At 44.9% G+C, this 17,962-nt stretch overlaps 1 protein-coding gene across 1 annotated transcript; it reads left to right on the top strand.

Annotated features, from left to right (window-relative positions):
• The first annotated feature begins 1,570 nt into the window (after positions 1 to 1,570).
• LOC138652021 (ly6/PLAUR domain-containing protein 3-like) lies at positions 1,571 to 16,419 on the top strand. The gene is made up of 5 exons (XM_069742717.1): positions 1,571 to 1,713; positions 1,889 to 2,014; positions 2,803 to 2,976; positions 7,067 to 7,204; positions 14,568 to 16,419. The coding sequence occupies exons 1-5, from the start codon at positions 1,656 to 1,658 to the stop codon at positions 14,873 to 14,875; spliced, it is 804 nt and encodes a 267-aa protein (XP_069598818.1). The 5' UTR covers positions 1,571 to 1,655; the 3' UTR covers positions 14,876 to 16,419.
• Positions 16,420 to 17,962: the final 1,543 nt, after the last annotated feature.

Raw genomic sequence — 17,962 nt, 5'->3', positions numbered from 1 at the left:
TCCTTATTATTCTCTAGTGTTTGGAGAGACTTCAAGACATAAAAAATATGGGATGTAGAAAACAAAACAACTAATACTTTGCCGCTCACCTGAGTTGCTCCATGTCCCCTGTAAGGTCCTTACCACTGCCACGACCTGAAACCTTGGACATCTATATACTAGGCCTGGACCTCCGATTGTGACAACACTTTCATTGATGTCCGAGGCCTAGTTGTAGCCGGAAATCCTTGGCTAGAGCACATGTTGAAAGGTTGTGGTGCAGGGAGGCCCTGGGCCTAATTGCGGCCTCAAGTCCCAGTCCAGAATGTGCGTCGTAATGTGATGAGGCACATCAAGATGTCACAACCTGTGCCAACATTCTATGACGCACGCTCTAGTCTGGGATTTCTTGGCACAGATAGGCCAAGCTGGAAGTCCCAACATAGCATAAAGATATGTAATATCGCCATTTTGCTGAATTAGTTTGGAACAAATTACAAAAAAAATCTGCATTTGTAAAATTCAAAATAAATTCAATTCCACTCTAATAATTTATCCTAACTCTATCAATGGGACTCATCATGCAGTATATTGGTTTTGTGACAAGTATTGGAGAGTGTGGCATTTTGTTCTGTGAATCCCCCTTCACCAATATATTGGTTCTTTCAGGAAGATTGTCACCCGATTGTTAAAAAAAAAAGATAAACAATTAAATAATTGCAGTAATGCATTTTTCACAATTTCACCCAACTTAGAATTTTTTTTCTCATTTTTTGGTATATTGGATGGAAAAATGAAAAACTGCAAGAAAAATCTAGCCCTCATATGGCTGTGGTGATTAAACAGTAAAAAAGTTATGGCTCTTGGGGAAAAAAAGAAGGATAAGAAAACCTTACTAATTGTCGAAAAAGAAAATCGACTTGGAAGGGAAGAGTTTCAAATTTTTTGAGGCTTCATGGGTTCAAGGAGCTGGCCTGAAGAGCATGAAGAACCTTTTCTACTACAAGAGATAATATGGGACAAGATTTTTACTAGACTTGATAGGAAAAGTTGTGAAAGATTTAACCATCTCTAAAGAGGTGTAACTTAAAGCTTTTGGGTACCAAAATCTTGGAATGCAAAATCTGCATTGGTGACTTTTTTTGTTATATATGTCCGTGATCCTCCTAAACCAATGGTGCCTCAGTGTGACTTTTCATTTTGTAACTCCTATAGATACACTCCTGCATTTCCCATTGAGGCCATCTCTAAATATATGTCCACAGTGGCTACTGACATCCGTTCTTCAGATGTATCTCACTTTTTCTGTGAGGTTAAGAAAGAATTGTATGGCTTACATATTAAGTTTCCCAACGTTGCATGAACTCACAATTTCAAAAATGTTTCTCTTTTGAAGATAACAAAATCTCGCAAACCTCCTCGACCTGTCGTAAACCGAAAAACTCCATTAAAACTGTGAATGTTTCACCACTCTGAGCATTTTTTTGCCGTGACACAATAAAATTTTAAGTGGCCATTAACACATCTCACCCCGAGATAACGTGTCATCCATTGGGTGGAGCTTCAGAATCAAAGACATCATTAGACGCTCACGGAACTTCCTAAGCAATCATTGTTCTCCTGTAGGAACCATCTCCCGTCACTACCAGAGGTGTAACACCATTGGGCTTCCAGCAATGCCATCAACCACCGCTATTTTCTTGGGTTTGATCACCAGCTTCCTTTTTGTGACCGGTAATTTCTTAATGGTTTTCAAGCACATAATATTATTACTTTATTCCAGGGGGAGTGGAGAGATGGAGGAGTTAGAGGTTTCATTGCGGAATGTTGACCACAAATGACCTCCTGTATTCATTACTATAATAAATAGATGATAGATAGACTAATATTAATATTCTTGCTGTTGCAGGTTGCCACTGTTTGGAGTGTTTTGCCTGTAATGAGACTTTGAATGACAGATGTTCCAATTCGAGTACAGTTAACTGTACTGGAGATGATAACGCCTGTGCAGTAGTTTCATTTTCCGCCAAATTAGGTAAAAATGCCAAAAATTTGATTTCTGTTACTATGAAAGCAAAATCCTATATGAGCTTTTCTTGGATTGTAAAAACACTTAAAATCTAAGTAGTTCTCCAAAAAGAAAATGCATTATTTTTTGTATTTGTTGCTTCTTTATGCCCAACGTAAAAAAAAAGTATCATCCTTCCACAGGATAGGTGATAGCTTGCTGATTTCTGGGGGTTCCACCACTGGCACCCTAAACAATACTAAGATCTACAGTAAAAGTGGTGGATGGAGCATGTCTACAATGGGGGCTCCAAATTGCCACATCGGAACTTCACGATGCCTGGCACCACCTTCCTTTTATTGTCTACAAGGCTTCTGGAGATGAGGATAATTCTAGACAATGGATGGAGTGCTGGGGTAAATGGGCATATGGGAAATTTTAGCATTCTTGGAATCACTGGGGGTTAAGATAGTAGTAACATTTTACGTAAAGGTAACACAACCCCTTCAAGATTGCTCAGCTTTGCCCAATATCAAATTGGATATATTATTTTTCAACTTACAGTAACTCTGTTGTCTTCTATGGAGGAGCAACCACCAAGCACAAGGATCTACGTAGGTGGAATTTCAACCTCTGCAATGTCATCAGTTGACCGTGGATGTTATGAGATACTAAATAGCATGGGATGACTTTATATAGGGGGTTCCAGACCACGGTTGGTTGAGTTAGGCTTAATTGGGTTGGGGTTGGCCACTAGTAAAGAAAAATGTCATAGGGTCACCAGATTGTAACTTAATCTCATTGTGTTTCATCAGGAAACCTGACAGAGCACCTGATAGTGAAGGGATGTGACCGCGGTTTCCCTATGACTTCCATTGTTTCATCAATTCCTTTTGGCATACAAATTATTGCTTCGAGGACTCTCTGTGACTCATCGACATGTAATGAACATTTTGAAGACTTGAGTGACAAATTCTCTGATGTTGAAGGTAATGATCATGGACATAGATGGGGGAATGTCACGTCACCTCTAAGCTCTTTAACTTTTTGATAAATTGTGTGAGTCAATTCTCTGCCAATGTCAAGATCTCGTTCTGCTGTCCTTGAGTAGAAACATTTGGGCATTCATTAAGGTGTTGGGATAAAATCAGCATAGACCTCATACATCTTCTAAAAATTGCAATCAAGGCCGCCCGCTCTGAGTTGAATGCCAAAAGTAGAGAAGAGAACAAAGAAACTTTAATTTTCTCTATTGTGGGAACCCTTCCGTTACATGACAAACATCAATGAAATTACTCCAGCCAACATGAGTATGAGGAGCAATAGATAAAGGGCCCAAATGCACCAATAATTTCAGGAATACCTTCATAATAATGTGCAAGGCTCAAATTTAATATAAAATATATTCTTTATTGGAGAAGAAAATGATTAAAAGCATAAAAATGGACATAGAAAAGTCAGACATAAAATACTAAAGGTAGGTAAGTTATAATAACTAGTGATGAGCGAGTAAAAAAAACACCATAAAACAAAAAGTGAACAAAACAAGCAAAATGTTTTTTTCACTTTTTTTTGGTGTTTTTTTTTTAAATAATTAACAAAGTTTAAATTTTAATGATATTAGTCTTTTTTGGTGAGCCAATTCTATAACTAATCCTGATAATCTATACTAATATTTTTTTTATCACACACTGATAGTAGTGCACAGTGGCATGGAGTACACGTTATATATAAAATAAAACACACCTGAAGTACGTTTCGCATCAAGCTTCATCAGGAGCTGAGAGTTTAAAAGTGTACTAACATCAATACATAAATTTTATGAGATTGGCTTGTGAGCTCTCTCTAGCGGTAACATCACTTTTTGCCTCCAATTGAACATTTGTGTATTTTTTTAGATTACTTTTCTTTTGCCTAGTGGTATTCACTTATGTTTTTTGTGCCAAAAAGGTGCATGTAGTTAATGAATTTTGTGCAAAGTCAAAAATTTAATTTTTTCATTGCACTAGCCAGTTCATGACTGCGCCATTTACTTCTCTCCTTTCTCGCCAGGTTCATTTTCACATTTTATCATATATTCGCTTTTAATGGCTCTATAATTTTTTCTCATTCAGATATCCAAATAATTTTTACTTATTTTTTATTTTGTCACACATAGGCCTTCATTTTTATGCAATTTTTATATATCTTTTTTGTTGTTGTTGATATTGGGAGACAATGTAAAGGAAAATAAGAAATACATGTCTATTTTTTACTTTTTTATTTTTAATTACGACTATAAAGGATTGCTAAACATTTTTAAAATTGCTTTAACCATTCCATAGAAATGGTTTTTATATATTAAACACATTTCTGGGAGAGTGATTGGAAACAGCGATTTAGACTGCCAGCGTCCCTTTTTTTCGTTAATTTTTTATGCTTTTTTTCTGTTTTATTTTTGCTGTAACTGGGGATGGTATTCTAGCACCAGCTACAAAGGAATATAAGCCTCCTGGCTGCATAGTATAGCTGCCTGAAGTTTTCTAAGACCCAGCATCTCCTGTTTCCTCATGACACCCAATGATCATATGATCACTGGGTCTGGAGAAGGAAGCAGGGTAAGTGATTCCTAATCTATATGCACAGCGCTATTTTCGCAGAATCACTCTATTTGTGCAACAAATTTTGCAATTTTTTTGAAATGTTCCAAATCAGGTGAAAATATCTAGAAATCTTATACCAGGACAATAGTGGCAAGTTAAAACACATATAAAATAGACTTTAAAAAATGTGCAAATTGAAATATGTGATGGTGCAAGAGATAACAATAAAGGTGCAAGTGCAATAGTGAATTGGGTTCTTTATGTTTATGTAGAGGATTTGGAACTTTGCACGAGCATAACATTAACACTAACAATTGCTGGCGCTAACAATCGCTAATCGCTAACAATGTGTCTTTATGTGGCCACCTAGTGGTTAAGGTGTGAATATCACGCTGGCAAAAATTTTATTAGCATGTTGTGATGAAATATTGAAAAAATGTATGGAACGTTAAGGGTGGAAACATTCAACAGCTGTGCATGCACACATTGCTCCTGTCCAGCTCATTAATAGAACCCATGCATGAGGACAAGTCATACATAGCCTCCTCCCAGTCATTTGCTTTGCGAAAAGGGGTATCACCTGTAATCTGTCTTTGATAGACGGGGCATTGAGAACCTCCTCTTAACTGCTGGCATCCTTTGGCTTTCTTTTGATTAGCTGGCCTGGCCTTCCAGGGACCATAGAAATCCAGTTGACAGAACATTTGGGCTCGGCTATGGTGGCCATTGGTGGTGGCCTTACTTTGTGTCAAAGACCATAGACTGATATGTTCTAGACCTTATTGAAATGAGAAAATTCACATTGACATTGGCAATAAATCAATTCTAATGAGAATGGAAAAATGCCAAGGAAATGTTCTCTTGTAAAATCAAGACAAATAGACTCATGACACAGCAACGAATGTCAGATCTCACATCAAAGAAACAAAACAGGTTTTATGGGAAGGAAGAGGATGGGTCATAAGACTCTACCAACTGCCTAAGCTTTTAAAAAAAATTATGTTTCCTAAAAATCCCATATTTGTTTTTTGTATCCATGAGATCATGTCCAAAGATGCCACTATGTTGAATTCTAGAGGGTTACCACGAAAAAAAAATTCTTGTGTGGGACTACATCGCTGATGTATTGCAACAAGAAAGTAGCAATTTATTTTTTAGTAGAACTAAATTCTCCTCGAATTTTACCAAACTTCATGTTCTCTAGAATAAGGATTTTTTTCAGTTTCCTTCACACAACTTCAGCAAATGCTGCTGCCATTTTGCAGAACAGTAGAAAGCCTGCGAACAGTAAAATAACAGTAAAAAAAACCCCGAATATAATAATAATACTCACCTTACCGCTCACCTTTCCCGCAAACCCTGTAGCTAGGCGTCTGGTCCTCTACACCTCTTCTTCTTCTTCGTGATACACCTCCTCTTCGGCTTTCTTCACTCTAGGCTGGTGCTTCAGTTACCAAGTAGACCAAGTAGGGTTTTATCCTACGTCATAGACTCGCTAAAAGGTCTACTGTGACTCGTAGGGTCTTATCCTACGTCATAGTGCAAGACTCGTTAAAAGGTCTACTGCGACTTGTAGGGTTTTATCCTACGTCATAGACTCGCTAAAAGGTCTACTGTGACTTGTAGGGTTTTATCCTACGTCATAGTGCAAGACTCGCTAAAAGGTCTACTGTGACTTGTAGGATCGCTACTTCCAACAGGTGGTGTGAAGAGTTCAAGTCCTCTTCCTCTCTGAAGAGGCAATTTTTATATTAAATTTCCCAGAAGAGCTAACAAGCCTACTTACCTTGGTTTGCCAGAGCCGGTATGTCACTCTCAACAAGGAGAAACGTTATCCCTTGGACCTCATGTAGACCTCGGACATCAGTGCCGGCAATGACCAAAGTAACGTTTGTCTTATCGTAATGACACCTCACAGTGATATCAGAGGTCTACTTGGTACCAGAAGTGCCCTTAATCGAAAGGACTTAAAGTTGCCACCATGATCATAACCAGTAGCCAGATTACAATTCCATGCACACTTCTCTTTCTCTCCCTCCTTTAACTCTTGCCCTTCGATGGCTTCAGGTGAAGGAATTCTAGTACTCAATGAAATGTTGTTCTGTTGACGTTCACCTGTTGATTTCCTCAAGGTTCTCATAGTCCTATCCTGGACGTCTGGAACAACGTTGGGTGCCCAACCATGTGGCTATCAATGGGTTTTCCTTTTAAACCAACCATGGATCCTCGGTTACTCACTAAGCTGATTTTTTTTTAGAACGGAATGGTTCGTAAATAAGCCAACATAACAGTCTTGTGTTTCTACGAATGGTCTTGGGTGGACATCAGCCTCCACTATTACAATTCCCCATGTTCAACACTCGCAGACAAGGCTAATGCCCTCACCGAAAACTATATGATTGATTGGGCAGGATATGATGGGCTCAGAAGTCACTGCATCCTATTAAAACATATTATAATGAAGGTATTAATGTCATATGTTACTTTATGTTATTAGTCAATGGAACCAGTGGTCTGGAATGTTACTCTTGCCTCAGCACAAATGAATCAAAATGCTCTGCGGAATCAGCTGAGAAAGTGAGCTGTGCGCCGACTCTCACATCTTGTTACGAAGCTGCAGGAAACATCACAATAAGTGAGTAACCTCGAACTTTGTGTCACGGAGCTGTAAACATGTAACTTTAGCCACTGTGAAAATTGCTTCTTGCTGTTTTTTATTATATGGTCCCAATGATAATCAGCAAGTGACTTTTCTGCATCTTGCTTATTACCTTTTGGTATAAGTAGGCACTGCAGAACTACTTTACAGGAAATCTAACTAAAAAAAGATCTATAGATGTAGGGTATGTTAATATAATATTTAGTTATATGAAGCCGAAATGGTACTAATCAAGTGACTCATTTGCTATATTTCATTGCATTGCATTAAAAAAATCTGTTTGTGTAGGTCACTGACCCTTTATAGGAAATTTATCATCTGTCATGTTTTTCGCTAAACCATCTGAAAGCAGCATGATGTCGGTGCAAAGATCCTGGTTACAGTTGTTAGGGCTAGCGGAACGCACCAAATAATAAGACTGATAGTGTACGGTGCGTTCGTAGCCCGGGGTCCACCGTGCAGAGATGGAACCTGCTGCTGAGTAATGACGGACTATATGGCGGTACTCATAAGTATACTCGCGTGGGTTAAACTTCACCCAACGTGAAGGAAGCGATCCTGTTGCGTCACAGGATCGCGGTACCGCACATAGAAGGCGAGCAAGCAGTCAGCGAACTTAACCCCAACTAGGATTGAAGTCCGATTAGACCACTTGCTGACACAACACCGCAACAGGGTGTGCTAGGCAACTCTTATAACTAGAGCACCGAAGTGCGAACTGTGCCATGCTGGAAGGCACCACTAAGCACCCAGACGTGGGTCAGGAAGCGCAATACTGGCGCGTGGCGCCGCACTGGCGGTCACAGCAATAGACGCTGATACGTGTGTGACACGTTGAGTGATTTGTCGGGCGCTAGATAGCAGCCATACTCCATACGCGAGCAGTCATACAATAGGGTAGGGGTATTTAATGAACGACTTGCACTCACAACAAACACACGTATTCAATTGTACACTAGCGCATGGCCGTGCGGTCATGCGCAGTTTATATAATTGCAGGACAGGAAGTGGCCACAGAAACTTTGCCCTTCCAGGGCCTGCCAAGAGGACCAATGGAATGCGCTGCAGAGCCAGAGCACATGACCCTCGATCTCCAACGGGAGATCTTGCTCTGGGCATGCTCAGTGTGCGCAAACAAGGACTTAGTCCCAGGGAAGTCCGCTCGCCACTGACCAGCACTGACTTTAATGGCAGGAGCTGAAGAAGCAGCAGTAACTCTCTGCACAGAGCGAGAGCGAGCAAGACACTGGGAGCGACGTCCCTGCTGAGCAGACTCCACTGCGGCTGGAGGAGAATGGGAGACCGCAGCGGAGACGGATCGAGATTCCCCCTGTGCAGCAGAGGAAACTCGACTCCTAACATTACCCCCCCTCCTACGGCCCCCCCCTCCTTGGGCCTCGCTACGCTCGAAGGCAGCAATGAGCTGTGGGGCCCGAATGTTTTCAGCAGGCTCCCAAGACCTGTCCTCTGGACCATAACCCTTCCAATCCACCAAATAAAACTTTTTACCGCGTACCACCTTGCACCCCAAAATAGCGTTCACCTCGTAATCGTCCATAGACGAACCCGATGTCCCGGCAGATGACTCGGAAAACCGGGACATGTATACGGGTTTCAAGAGGGACACATGAAAGGTGTCGGTGATACCCAAGCGTGGAGGAAGAGCCAGGCGGTAGACCACAGGATTAACCTGTTCGAGAACCTTGAAGGGACCCAAGTAGCGAGGAGCAAACTTAGTGGACTCAACTCGCAGCCTGATGTTACGGGCAGAGAGCCACACCAAGTCGCCAGGGGCAAAAGTCGGAGCGGGGCGCCGATGAACATCGGCGGAGGACCTCATTCTCTCCTTGGAGGCCCGAATGGCATCCTGCGTGCGATCCCAAATGTCCCGTGCCTCCACAGCCCAGTCTGCCACCCTGGGATCAGCGGAAGACACAGGCATGGGCACAGGAACACGCGGATGCTGGCCGTAATTTAAGAGGAATGGAGTCTGACCGGTAGAGTCGGCTACGGCATTGTTAAGTGCAAACTCTGCCCACGGTAGCAAGGATGCCCAGTCATCCTGTCTGGCAGAAACAAAATGTCGCAGATATGTGACCAAGGTCTGGTTGGCCCTTTCTACCAACCCATTCGTCTCGGGATGATATGCCGAAGAGAGATTTAACTCAATACTGAGTAGACGACATAGCTCCCTCCAGAATCGAGACGCAAACTGGGGACCCCGGTCACTAACAATTTTGTCTGGCATACCGTGTAAGCGAAAGATATGCTTGATAAACAAGACAGCCAACGCCCGTGCAGATGGTAGCCGTGGAAGAGGCACCAAATGCACCATTTTGGAGAAATGATCGGTGATCACCCAGATAATGGTGCAATTACGAGACTTGGGTAAGCCAACCACAAAGTCCATCTCGACCATCTCCCAGGGCCTGTCAGCCACAGGCAGAGTATACAGCAACCCAGCTGGCCGTTGCCGAGGAGTCTTGTTCCTGGCGCAAGAGACACACGCCCGAACGTACTCGGCGACATCACGAGACATATGCGGCCACCAGTATGTCCTCGCCAGTAACTCTGATGTCCTTTTAGTACCAAAATGTCCACCCACCCTGGACGAGTGCGCCCAAGAGAGAACCTCCGGTCGCAAACTAGATGGAACAAAAGTCTTGCCCGGGGGCACAGACTCCAGCGAAACCGGGGCCACGGTTCTCAAACTCTCGGTGGGGACAATAAGCCGAGGCTCCTCCTCCTCCTCCGCAGATGACACAACGGAGCGAGAGAGAGCATCGGCCCGAATGTTCTTCTCCCCAGAAAGGAAATGGAGGGTGAAATGAAACCGGGAGAAGAACAAGGACCATCTGGCCTGGCGAGAATTCAACCGCTGAGCTGTCTGCAGATACACCAAATTTTTGTGATCTGTGAAGACTTGGAAGGGAAAACGTGCTCCCTCCAAGAGATGTCTCCACTCCGAGAAAGCCAACTTCATGGCTAGCAACTCCCCGTCCCCGATGGAATAATTCCTCTCTGCTGGTGCGAAGGTCTTGGAGAAAAAGAAGCAAGGATGCTTCCGACCTTGAGCATCCTTTTGGAAGAGGACTGCTCCAGCACCAACAGAAGAGGCATCCACCTCCATGATAAATGGCTTATCAACATCGGGGCGATGAAGAATGGGAGCGCTAGCGAAGTGTGACTTTATAGAGATAAAAGCCTTGGAAACCTCCTCAGACCACAATTTGGGATTCGCCCCCTTCTTGGTGAGGGCAACCAAGGGAGCTACCAAAGTTGAGAAATGCGGGATGAACTGGCGATAATAATTGATGAACCCCATAAAGCGCTGCACCGCTTTAAGAGAATGGGGTTCCTGCCAGTCCATCACAGCCTGTAGTTTGGCAGGATCCATAGCCAATCCCTGGGCTGAGATGATGTAGCCTAGGAAAGGTAAGGACTCCTGCTCAAACATACACTTCTGCAACTTGGCAGAGGGAGTTTGCCCGTAGGAGGTCGAAGACTTTGCAAACATCTCTCCGGTGGGAGTCAATATCTGGAGAGTAGATGAGAATATCATCCAGATAGACTACGACCGAGGTGGAAAGCATATCCCGGAAGATATCGTTCACAAAGTCTTGGAAAACGGCTGGGGCATTACAGAGCCCAAAGGGCATCACCAGATATTCATAGTGCCCATCCCTGGTGTTAAAAGCCGTCTTCCATTCGTCCCCCTCACGGATGCGAATCAGGTTGTAAGCACCCCGCAGATCTAATTTAGTAAATACCCTTGCTCCCCGAAGCCTATCGAACAGTTCAGATATCAAAGGCAAAGGGTATTTATTCTTAACGGTGATGGCGTTAAGACCCCTGTAGTCTATGCATGGACGCAATTCCCCACTCTTCTTCTGCACGAAGAAGAACCCTGCCCCAGCAGGTGACACTGACTTCCTGATGAACCCTCTTGCCAGATTTTCCTGGATGTACTGTGACATTGCCTCCGTCTCCGGGAGAGATAGCGGATAGACTCGACCCCGGGTAGGCTCAGCACCAGGGAAGAGGTCAATAGGACAGTCATAGGGGCGATGGGGCGGAAGGGTCTCCGCCGCCTTTTTGGAGAATACGTCTGCATACGACCAATACTGCTTGGGGAGAGAGGAAAGATCTGCGGGTTCCTCAGTTGTAGCTACCTGAACGCACTCCCTCTGACACCTACCCCCACAAGATTCACCCCATCCCAGAATTCTGCCTGAGGACCACTCGATATGAGGAGAGTGGTACCGTAGCCAAGGTATTCCCAACAGGACTTCATCAATTCCCTCTGGAATGACGAGCAGGGAAATAATCTCCTGATGAGATGGCGTCATGGACAGAGTAAAAGGAATGGTCTGGTGAGTTATCTGTGAGGGCAGAGTCGACCCATTCACCACTCGTACCGTTACAGGTTGAGCTAGCATAACCAGAGGTATTGCGTGGCGTTGGGCGAAGGCAGAAGACATAAAATTGCCCTCCGCCCCAGAATCCACGCAGAGCTCTACCGAGTGGGAGAATGAGCCTATAGTAATTGTCCCCTTAAAGGACAATTTAGAGGCAAACGTCGCCGTGTCTAGTGTACCTCCACCTACGACCACTAGACGCTGATGTTTCCTCGACCGCTGAGGACATCTGGTGGCTAAATGTCCAGACTGCTGGCAAACATGACAGACCCTGAGTGCACAAGCGGTCCGGGACTTAGGTCTCGCTTGTGACACTTCCCTGGCCTCATGTGACTCAGGAATCAGGACCGGAGATTCCAGAGGTTTGGCGAAAGTAGGAGCCAGCCGAAACCTCTGTCTACACTGGGCTTGCTCTAACCTCCGCTCGTTAAAACGGAGGTCAATTCGAGTGGAGACTGTTATTAACTCCTCCAGTGTGGCAGGAATCTCCCTAGTGGCCAGAGCGTCCTTTACATGGTCAGCCAGGCCCCTCCAAAATATGGGGATAAGAGCTTTATCCGACCATTCCAGCTCAGATGCTAAAGTGCGAAATTGGACGGCAAAATGACTGACCAAGGACTCACCCTGAGTTAATGCCAGCAGTTGGAGCGCAGTATCATGGGTGAGTTGAGGTCCTAAAAAGACCTGTTTTAAAGTGCTCAAAAACAGAGGAGCACTCTGCACCACATGATCACCACGCTCCCACAGCGGCGTAGCCCATTCCAACGCCCTGTCCGACAATAGAGACACAATAAATCCCACCTTAGCCCGCTCTGTGGGGAAACGTGCAGCCAGAAGCTCGAGATGAATAGAGCACTGACTCACGAATTCCCTACAAAATTTGCTATTACCAGAAAATTTTTCTGGCAGCGGGAGGCGAGAAAATGTCCGAACAGGGGTGGCAATGGACAAAGTTGCTGCAGCCACGCTGGCAGCCTGTACAGCAACTGCGGTAACATCCACAGCTGAGGTTGCGCTCTCGAGAGCCGCCAACCTACCCTCCAGCTGCTGGATATACCGCAGGGATTGCTGTTTGTCCGTCATCACTAGCCAGACCCTGGCGCTAGTGTAATGTTAGGGCTAGCGGAACGCACCAAATAATAAGACTGATAGTGTACGGTGCGTTCGTAGCCCGGGGTCCACCGTGCAGAGATGGAACCTGCTGCTGAGTAATGACGGACTATATGGCGGTACTCATAAGTATACTCGCGTGGGTTAAACTTCACCCAACGTGAAGGAAGCGATCCTGTTGCGTCACAGGATCGCGGTACCGCACATAGAGCGTGAGCAAGTAGTCAGCGAACTTAACCCCTACTAGGATTGAAGTCCGATTAGACCACTTGCTGACACAACACCGCAACAGGGTGTGCTAGGCAACTCTTATAACTAACTAGAGCACCGAAGTGCGAACTGTGCCGTGCTGGCAGGCACCACTAAGCACCCAGATGTGGGTCAGGAAGCGCACTACTGGCGCGTGGCGCCGCACTGGCGGTCACAGCAATAGACGCTGATACGTGTGTGACACGTTGAGTGATTTGTCGGGCGCTAGATAGCAGCCATACTCCATACGCGAACAGTCATACAATAGGGTAGGGGTATTTAATGAACGACTTGCACTCACAACAAACACACGTATTCAATTGTACACTAGCGCATGGCCGTGCGGTCATGCGCAGTTTATATAATTGCAGGACAGGAAGTGGCCACAGAAACTTTGCCCTTCCAGGGCCTGCCAAGAGGACCAATGGAATGCGCTGCAGAGCCAGAGCACATGACCCTCGATCTCCAATGGGAGATCTTGCCCTGGGCATGCTCAGTGTGCGCAAACAAGGACTTAGTCCCAGGGAAGTCCGCTCGCCGCTGACCAGCACTGATTTTAATGGCAGGAGCTGAAGAAGCAGCAGTAACTCTCTGTACAGAGTGAGAGCGAGCAAGACACTGGGAGCGACGTCCCTGCTGAGCAGACTCCACTGCGGCTGGAGGAGAATGGGAGACCCCAGCGGAGACGGATCGCGATTCCCCCTGTGCAGCAGAGGAAACTCGACTCCTAACAACAGTGATCACAAAATTTACTGGGCTTTGCAGTTCCCTGAATACTGAGCTCCGGATGACCCCGCCCACACCCCTGATTGGCTGCTTTCTTTGTACATAAGCAGAAAGCTACCAATTAGTATTGGGGGTGTGGCTGGACTATCTGACAACAGGTTTATTAGTCCTCTAGTGATAATCTCCTGCTGATAAAACTGTGACTTTATCAAAACTACAGCAAGGAGCAAAATACGTGTTACATCACTGGAACCAGAGTCTCTTTCTCTACATTGAGCTTTTTCTCAGACTATATGGAAAAAAACTGACAGATTTATTTTAACCACTGCAGTGTCATCATAATGAATAACTCAAAGCCGTAACTAAATGACTATTGATGCTACATGTTATACCTGTTGAAATTACATCTCCAAACATCAACACCTGGAAAATTTTTATTTTTGCCTGTTATTTGAATTCCCCACACTGCCATCACCGTCGCTCTGACCACAAGCGATAACGTCTCTTCCATCAGTCAGCTGACCACTGTGATCACTGATTGGCTGCAGAGGTTAAGTGATTGATGGACAGGATGTCATCACTTCAGGTAGGTTGATGTTACATTCATCAGCCAATCAATGACTTCAATAGTTTGGCATGGTGCAGAACCGGGGAATTCGACTGGTAAGTAGCTGCCATTTTTTTAACTTAACATGTTAATTGGTGCCCTTTTTGTGTATATTGACTCTGTCTAATATCGGGGGTCTCATGTTCATCCCTTTAAAACTAATTGATAAAACAGATGACCCATGTATGCTGTTATAACACCTTATGTTCTCTCTTTCCTTGTCTTCCAGGAGGAATCACTTTTCCCATCTTTATTAAGGAATGTTCTTTGCCTACCAATGACACCGCCATCAACATCGATATCGACGTGTATAGCCTATCTTTTAATGCCGCATTTTGTTCAGAAAACCTCTGCAATCAGAACCTTCTAGTAGCAAAACCAACAGTTACCCCCAATGAAACTGAAGCTTCCACTACCACTACCACCAAAGCCAAGCCGGTGACCTCGGCCACCAAGATAACCACCAGTGGCGTTGGGAGAATACATCCATGCTACTTGGTCATGCTCATCCTAATCACTATGAAATTCATCTTGTAACTGCTACCAAATGTGATCCTGACAGTTCGCTCCAAAATTTTTAATTTTATGGTTTATTCACCAAAAAGAATTTCCTGTTATTTTTTTTTTTTTCATTTATTTCAATAATCGTTCACGAAAATCTGTGGTTAGGATTGAAATGATATAGTTGATGTTGTTCCCAAATGGATAGAACACAACAGACTATTGAGTAATTCCATACCCAGTCTTGGCAATGATACTGGTTATGGCACCAGTGTGAACAGGGCTAACGATGGGACATTTGGTCAGTCTATGCGTTAGAACTGCAGCCTTGCAACACCGGAGTCCTGAGTTCAAATCCCACCAAGGACAAAATCTGCAAGGAGTTTGTATGTTCTCCCCATTTTTTAGGTATTCTCTGGTTTTCTCTCACATTCCACAATCATAATGATAAAGGACTTAGATTGTGAGCCCCAGTGCGGACAGGGATGATAATATATGTAAAACGCTATGGAATACGATGAAGTTATTGAGGCAAAGCATACTAAATTATCATTTTTTTGTCGAGTTTTTGGTGTTTTGTGCCTTTTTCTTGCTTGCATCAAATTCATCTTTCCATTTGCGCCCTTTTTATCTATTTTACATAGGATCGCCTGCTTCTTTTTCAGTTTGGTTGAGGTTCAAGTTTTCCAGATGTTTTTTTGCCTGATTCATCACTTTTCAAAAAATTGCAAATGTGCTCCAATCCTCCTTCCATGGAGTGATTTTTTGTTTAACAGAAATTTTTGAGCAAATTTTTACAACATTTTGCAAAACCTGCTCTAAAAATGTCACGGAAATGGTCCAAGACAGAAATAAAAAGTGCCACCTTGGTCAAAAAATCGCTGAGCTGGAATGAGTCTATGAAATAAATGGTTTTACGCATTTCTAAGAAAATACATGAAACACACCCACTATTATTACATTTGTCAAGTCAAATTGGACATATTGCTCGAAATGGGAGACTTTTTCCCATAACTTAAAGGGAACGTGTCACCTGAATTTGGCGGGACCGGTTTTCGGTCATATGGGCGGAGTTTTCGGGTGTTTGATTCACCCTTTCCTTACCCGCTGGCTGCATGCTGGCCGTAATATTGGATTGAAGTTCATTCTCTGTCCTCCGTAGTACACGCCTGCTCTTTTAGTCCAAACGGACAGCCTGTATGTCATAGGCCAGTAGATGTATGATATCCCTGATTACTGGAACAAAAGGGAACACTCTGGATAAATATCCTAGGGTGGATGATAGAATCCCCAAAAGTATATCATTCGAATAGATACAACCTGATCTGTTGCTAGTAGCAGAGTCCAAGTCCAGAGTCCAGTGTTCCTAAGATCACTGAGTAGGGTTGAGCGAAACGGGTCGGCCAGATTCAGAAGTCGCCGACTTTTGGCAAAGTCGGGTTTCATGAAACCCAACCCGACCCCTGTGTTGGGTCGGCCATGAGGTCGGCGATCTTCTGATCTGGAATCGGAAATTCCGATACTGAGTTCCGATATGTTTAAGATATCGGGAATCGGTATCGGAATTCATATTTAAGTGTAAAATAAAGAATAAAAATAAAAAAATATTGATATACTCACCCTCGGACGCGCCCTGGTTCTCACCGACAGCCTTCCTTCCTAAGAATGAGCACCTGAAGGGCCTTCGATGACGTCACATGGACGGTCACGCGACCAATCACAAGCCGCGACATCATCTAAGGTCCTTCAGGCGCTATGGAAACTTCTCACTGGTGGAAACTTCTCACTGGTGGAAACTTCTCACTGGACCTCCAACAGCTTGGATTGTGGCCTCAACGCTCTTCCTCCAGACTCTGGGACCTGGATTTCCAATGTCTAGTGGAAAGTATCCTCAATCAGTGATGGTTTGGGGAGCCGTGTCATCTGCTGGTGTAGGTCCACTGTGTTTTATCAACACTAAAGTCAGCGCAGCCGAATCAGCAGGGTCAGTTGCATTTTTTTATGGTTTAACCCATGCATCCAAAGGAATCCTTGTACTTGACTCTTGTCTCTGTCAGAATTGTCCTTCTAAATCAATTTTTGGAAAATGAACAAACAATTGACATCTGAGTTAATCTAAAGTCCTCTAAAGTAGTCGCTCTGCCTACGCTACCTCATCTGAGATATCTACAATATAACGCTGGGAGCGTCACTCTGTCCGAAGCCTTTATAGACTGCGCCGGCGCAAGCGCGGGCGCAGTCTGGCCCCCACAGAGTGACGCTCCCAGGAGATCGCGGTATGCGTAAACACTGAACGCATACCGCGATCTCCACAGGAGAGTCAGGGACCGCCAGGAGGGTAAGTATATTCACCTTTCCCCGTTCCAGCGCTGAGTGCGGCTCCGTCTCCCGACTCCTCTGCTGTGACAGTTCAGAGGGTGCGATGACACGCTTAATGCGCGCCGGCGCCGCCCTCTGACTTACCAGTCACAGGCTTAGGAGCCAGAGTGTGTCTTCAAGAAAATGGCGCCGGAAAGCGCAGACTGCGCAGGCGCCGATTCCTGCTGCCGGAATCGGCGCCTGCGCAGTCCGCGCTTTCCGGCGCCATTTTCTTGAAGACACACCTGCACTGGAGCCGGACGATAGGTGAGTATGGTATTTTTTTTTTTTATATGGCAGCAGCATACGGGGGCATACACACTGGAGCGTCTTATGGGGGGCATATCACACAATGGTGGCGCAGGATGGGAGCAGCACATGACAGAACGGGGGCAGGATGGCAGCAGCACATGACAGAACGGGCCCAGGATGGCAGCAGCACATGACAGAACGGGCGCAGGATGGGAGCAGCACATGACAGAACGGGCACAGGATGGCAGCAGCACATGACAGAACGGGCGCAGGATGGCAGCAGCACATGACAGAACGGGCGCAGGATGGGGGCAGCACATGACAGAACGGGTGCAGGATGGCAGCAGCACATGACAGAACGGGCGCAGGATGGCAGCAGCACATGACAGAACGGGCCCAGGATGGCAGCAGCACATGACAGAACGGGCGCAGGATGGCAGCAGCACATGACAGAACGGGCGCAGGATGGGGGCAGCACATGACAGAACGGGTGCAGGATGGCAGCAGCACATG

The sequence above is a fragment of the Ranitomeya imitator genome, chromosome 10 (genome assembly GCF_032444005.1).
Source record: "Ranitomeya imitator isolate aRanImi1 chromosome 10, aRanImi1.pri, whole genome shotgun sequence".
NCBI classification, from domain to species: Eukaryota; Metazoa; Chordata; class Amphibia; order Anura; family Dendrobatidae; genus Ranitomeya; species Ranitomeya imitator.
This window is presented reverse-complemented; position numbering and strand designations above follow the sequence as displayed.

Coding starts and splice junctions, on each gene's coding strand:
- LOC138652021 (XM_069742717.1), top strand. CDS start 1,656: ATGCCATCAACCACCGCTATTTTCTTGGGTTTGATCACCAGCTTCCTT. Junction 1,714..1,888: donor CAGCTTCCTTTTTGTGACCG/GTAATTTCTTAA, acceptor TTGCTGTTGCAG/GTTGCCACTGTTTGGAGTGT. Junction 7,205..14,567: donor TGCAGGAAACATCACAATAA/GTGAGTAACCTC, acceptor CTTGTCTTCCAG/GAGGAATCACTTTTCCCATC.